The sequence below is a fragment of the Geospiza fortis genome, unplaced genomic scaffold (genome assembly GCF_000277835.1).
Source record: "Geospiza fortis unplaced genomic scaffold, GeoFor_1.0 scaffold130, whole genome shotgun sequence".
In the NCBI taxonomy this organism is placed as follows: domain Eukaryota; kingdom Metazoa; phylum Chordata; class Aves; order Passeriformes; family Thraupidae; genus Geospiza; species Geospiza fortis.
The window spans coordinates 6,084,535-6,089,814 of record NW_005054300.1 but is presented as its reverse complement, the minus strand read 5'-3'; the positions used below and the strand labels follow the sequence as shown (position 1 = coordinate 6,089,814).

The window sequence follows — 5,280 nt, the reverse complement described above, 5'->3', positions numbered from 1 at the left end:
CGCGCGCGGCATGCCGGGAACACCGTCTGCTGTCTCCGGACTACAGCTCCCAGCATGCCTCACGCCGGCATGTCGTAAGAACCAATAGCCGCGACGCTTACAGCGCACCATTGATGTCTGGAACCAATAGGGTGAGGGCTTTCTGGTGATGCCCTGTCGGCAGCGGGCATGGCGCCTCCCGCACGCTACTGCGTCCCTGGTGAGTGCGGCCCGGGGCAGTGCGGGCCTCCTGGGGTTGGGGCTGCTACTGCCCGGGAAGGGGACGCGGTGGCCTAGGAGAGGAGCAGGGGACGAGGCAGTGCGGGGGAGTTTGTCCCGGGGACGGCCCGCACTAGGCCGGCTGGGAGGGAGCGCTGTGCACGGGGCGGTCCGGGCCCGGGTCCCCGGCAGCCCCTGAGCCCCTGTGTCGCAGGTGAGCGGCTGTGCCGTACGGAGGAGGCCACGGCTGGCAGCGGCACCTACACTCGCCATGGCTTCATCTTCTCCTCGCTGGCTGGCTGTTTGGAGAGAAAGAATGAGGACAACGAGGTGAGCGCGGCCGCGGCACGGCTGCTCCTCCCCAGGGCTGAGTGCTGTGCACCCAGGCTGCACAGCCTCCCCGGAGACTGGGCTGCGATGGAATATCGGACTCCGATGGGGTTCGGCTGGTGATCCCTGTGCTGACCCTCGTGTCTTGTCCTGCAGCTGCCCGTGGTGTCGGTGGTGAGAGACAGCGAGTCCCAGCTGCTGCCCAACGTGGGGGCTGTGGTGACATGCAAGGTGGGGCGCTGGAGCGCTGCATTGACAAACTGCATGGGCCTTGACTCTGTCTCATACTGAGCTTCATTCCTGCACACGGATAGGGTGGGGTGAGGAGTCCCTGAGCTTCTTATTCCCCTCTGTACAACTTGCACCAGGGCAGGGGCAGCTCAGAGGCAGCCCTTGAGTCCCTCACTCATAAAGAAAGTGAATGTTGCCATGAGGGACACCTGCCCTGAGACTGAGGTGGGCTTGAGGGAACGATTTTCTTTGCTCTCCTTCCATAACTCTTTCTGGGTCAGGGAGTATGCAGGTCAGTGCCTCAAGCAGCTTGTAGAAAGGATGAAACAGACTAGGGATTAGTTTTCTTATGTTCCTGGTGGCGGGAGAGGGACTGGGATTACTGCAGGTCTCAGCCTTATTCTGGTGCCTCGAATTGCACAAGTATAATCTTCCTCACCTGGCTTGCTGCCAGGTGTCCCACCATTGCTTGGTCACAGGGTGGAGGAGGCCAAGTGAGACCTGAGCTCCCTGTGCAGCCCTGCCTGCTCCCTGCCCTTTCCCTGCCTGGACCACTGAGTCCCCTTTTCCTACATGCAGGTCTGCAGTATTAACTCTCGCTTTGCCAAGGTCCACATCCTGTATGTTGGCTCCACGCCGCTGAAATCCACCTTCCGAGGCACCATACGGTAGGGAAAAGGTTAGGATCCCCTCCCTACAGGGGGAGGAAGGCTGTGGTGGGCAGTGCAGCTGGCTGCCCTGAGCTGGAGCTCTGCCCTGAGCACTGGGCTGGTATCCAGCAGGTCCTGCTGAGCACCCAGGGAGGCTGGGACAGCTTCTGCCACAGGCTGTTGAGTCGTCTGTGCTCATTGGCACTCAGATCCCTCCATCTCCTTTTTCAGGAAAGAAGATATCCGAGCCACAGAGAAGGATAAGGTCAGTGAGCCACTGCCAGGAGCTGTTCTACACCCATTGCTCCCCGGTTTCTGCCTGTGGGGCCCCACTGACAGCAGCCCGGCACTGTGTGGCATTGCCTGCTCTCTCCTGTGCAGGTAGAAGTGTACAAGAGCTTCCGCCCCAGTGACATCGTCCTGGCCAAAGTTGTATCCTTCCCCCTCAGCGACAGTGGGTTGGCTCAAGCTCCCTAGTGGACGTCTTTCCCTTAACCCCTGTCCAACCAGATCTCCCTGGGGGATGCACAGTCCAACTACCTGCTGAGCACAGCAGAGAACGAGCTGGGCGTGGTGGTGGCACGCAGTGAGGCAGGTAGGGGCAGCACAGGGACAGAGACAGGGGCTGGGCTGAAGCAGTGCTGCCTTATCCCTGCCTTCAGGGCAGCTGCTGCAGCTGCCTCCCTCTCCACATGGAGGAGTGCAAGTTTGGGAAGGAGCAGCCCTGACATATTGTGTCCCCAGGGGTGCAGATGGTGCCCATCAGCTGGTGCGAGATGCAGTGCCCACGGACACACACCAAGGAGTTCCGTAAGGTGGCCCGGGTGCAGCCCCAGTTCCTGCAGACCTAACACCTGAGGGGGCAGGGGGCTGCAGCACTGGGCCCTGTGGAGCCAGAGCAGCCGCTGGGCTCCCACCCTCTTCACACGTTCAGCCAGGCCTCCACTGGCAAGGAACAGGTTTGCTACTTGTGGATAATAAATTTTTTTTCAGAGCTTCCTGCTTTGTTCTTTACAGTCAGTGGGAGAGCCAGGGCTATCTACAGCACTCTGGTCTGGCTCCTGCAGCACAGCAGGTGAGGGAACAGCTTCCCCAGCACCAGGGGCAGAAGGAAGCACATTTTCAGTGCTGGTGAAGGGGAGTGATGAAGTGATACCAACAGCACAGAGCCCTGGGCTGCAGCTGTGCTGGGCACTCGCCTCAGCAGGTTGGTTTCCTCACATTGGAGTCAAGTGTGAAGCAGAGCCTGTCTCAGCACACCACTAACCAGTGTGGGCTGTGGCTGAGAACAGCCTGGGGACTTATCTCCTCAGGCCACACATGCATGCCCTGCCCTTTGGGACAAGGGTGTGGCACACACAGAGCCCAAAAACCAGAGCATGACAGGGTATCACCCTCTCGGGCAGAGATTGCAGAGCTGAGCTTTGCTCCTTGAGCCTGGCACAGCTTCTGCACACTCATGTGCGTGCCCAGCAGTGGCTGCTGCACGTGCTGGCAGCATGGAGCCCACACGGCCCAGAGACACGTGGACACCTCCTTATTGCGCATTACTCCTTTATTGAACTGGAACAAGACAGCTGCTATGGTTGGACAGTTACACTGACCCTGTGCAAGCCCAGGCTCACGACACCAGCAGGGGGGAGGCCACAGTGACAGGCCACGTACATACATGAGGGATGGGACACAACAGCACCTGCTTCACCAGCAGGATGAGGATGGACATCACCTGGGGGAAGCATGGTGCAGACACAGACCTCCAGGCAACAGGCTCCCTCCCTCACCCTTGTCTGAAGGCAGTATAGTTAAAGCAGGGGCTGGCAGAGCTGGGCCCAGAGTCACGAGTACCACCCTGGGGTGCTGTACCATGTGCACCAAAACACAACCCTTCCAGTGGCATCCCAGTCACTGTGCCACGCACCCACGAGGGGATGTGGGGTACCCACCTTGGTCACTGCCAGCACTGCACTTGCCTCACTGCTCCCAGGAGGACTAAATCAAGTGACAAAACTACAGTAAACAGGTGATGAGAGCTGCCAAGGATGCAAAGCAAAGGAGGAGCCTGGCATGGCAAGGGATTGCTTGGCCTGTTCCTCTGCAGACAGGGTCTGAGGGTTGGGATCACAGCATGGACAGGTGTGGGGTCGCTGCCTGGCAGAGACAGGGCTCCCTTTCACACCAGACCTCCGTGTCCAGCCCTCGCCCCGGAGCCCCCAGGCTATCTGCAGAGGGGAGCCTGCTCTGAGGGAATGGGCCTAACCGTGGGGAGCACCTCCAGCTCCACAGCTCCGAGTTCCTACAACTGTGGGGGTGTGAACAGAGGGGTGGGGGATGGCAGGGGGCTCTACTACGTGGTGCTCTGCTGCCTGCCCTCACTTCTTGGCCTTGCCCTGAGCAGCAACGGCCTCCATGGCCTTGCGCACGGTCTCCTCATCCCCCAGGAACTGCATGGGCTTGACAGGTTTCAGGTTCTTGTCCAGCTCATACACAATGGGGATGCCAGTGGGCAGGTTCAGCTCCATGATGGCCTCTTCTGACATGCCTGCAAACACAGCAGTGCCGTCACTCTTGCACCTTCCCACAGTGGCAGCTGGGGAAGGAGGGGTCCCTGGGATACCCCTCAGGGGTGACCTACCTTCCAGGTGCTTGACAATCCCACGCAGGCTATTGCCGTGAGCAGCAATGAGGACTCGTTTGCCCTCTTTGATCTGTGGGACGATCTCCTCGTTCCAGAAAGGCAGAGCCCGGGCAATGGTGTCCTTCAGGCTCTCGCATGTTGGCAGCTGGTCCTCTGTCAGGTCGGCATAGCGGCGATCCTGGGAGAACAACTGTGCTCACACAGCAGCCCAGTGCCCCCATCCAGTGTGGGAAGAAGGTGGCAAGATTTTGTCTCTCCCTCAGATTCTCTACCTGAGGACTCACTACATGTAAGCAAAGCCAGACTTGGAAGCAAGAAAGTACCTTTGAGGTTTGGGGCTGCAACGAGCCACAGTCAGGGCCATGAGCCCTCCTGGGAAAAGTCATACATTGCCTATCCGGGCAAAGAAACCAGATCAAACATTCATGAATGGGTCATGGCACTAACGATTAACAGGAGTATTGTGCCCTCTTCTTTGGATCTGTCTGTACAATGCCCAGGGGTTCAACTCCACAGGGAGGAAGCAGGATAAACTCAGCCTTAAGTCCGCCAGCACCACACACAGCAGTCCCAGATAACGCAACAGAGACACAGGAGACCTTATACAGGAAGCCAGGCCACACTGTAGGTGACTTTTAAGAGACTCTTAGCAAGGCAGTAAAAAAGCAATGGGAAGAGCAATGGGTCTTACCTTTGCAATAGTGCTGTAGAAGGGGTGGTCAGACTGCATGGGAGGTGGAGGGATGTCATAGGAGCGCCTCCAGATCTTGACCTGGGCCTCACCATGCTTCGCTGCTGTCTCAGCCTTGTTCAAACCCGTAAGAGCCCCATAGTGCCTTTCATTTAGGCGCCAGGTCCGGATAACGGGCAACCACATCTGATCAATGGCATCCAGGACGGTCCAGAGAGTACGGATCGCCCGTTTTTGTACCGAGGTGAAGCAGATGTCGAACTCATAGCCGGCATCTAGAAAATACGGGGAAAGGGGGAGGCGGGGGGAAGACCAGGAAGGTGAGTGCCCGGCCTTATGCAATCGGTGAAAAAGGCAAGGGCGGCGGCCTCACCGCACCGGTACCGGTCGCGTCCTCGTCTTTACAGAAAGCGGCGGCGGCCAGGACGCGGCCGGTACCGGAGAACCAATACACTGCGGTACCTACGACTCTCCCAGCGGCACTGAACCCCTGACCCGGCACTGGAGGCCCTCGCCCACCATCGGAGAGCCCCAAACCAGCACCC

At 58.9% G+C, this 5,280-nt stretch overlaps 2 protein-coding genes across 3 annotated transcripts; one reads left to right on the top strand and one right to left on the bottom strand.

Annotated features, from left to right (window-relative positions):
* The first annotated feature begins 144 nt into the window (after positions 1-144).
* Positions 145-2,404, top strand: EXOSC1 (exosome component 1). 2 transcript variants are annotated; one of them, XM_005416426.2, is made up of 8 exons: positions 145-199; positions 413-528; positions 685-759; positions 1,339-1,427; positions 1,641-1,674; positions 1,791-1,841; positions 1,920-2,004; positions 2,154-2,404. In XM_005416426.2, exons 1-8 carry the CDS (start codon positions 169-171, stop codon positions 2,258-2,260), a joined length of 588 nt encoding a protein of 195 aa, XP_005416483.1. In that variant the 5' UTR covers positions 145-168; the 3' UTR covers positions 2,261-2,404. The 2 variants fall into 2 exon arrangements, with proteins under 2 accessions (XP_005416483.1, XP_030917845.1); XM_031061985.1 differs by having other exon boundaries at positions 1,920-2,404.
* Positions 2,405-2,946: 542 nt separating this feature from the next.
* PGAM1 (phosphoglycerate mutase 1) lies at positions 2,947-5,257 on the bottom strand. Its single transcript, XM_031061430.1, has 4 exons — positions 5,224-5,257; positions 4,736-5,103; positions 4,042-4,222; positions 2,947-3,948 (listed from the first exon to the last, which is right to left on the bottom strand). Exons 1-4 carry the CDS (start codon positions 5,255-5,257, stop codon positions 3,779-3,781), a joined length of 753 nt encoding a protein of 250 aa, XP_030917290.1. The 3' UTR covers positions 2,947-3,778.
* Between the last annotated feature and the right edge of the window lie 23 nt (positions 5,258-5,280).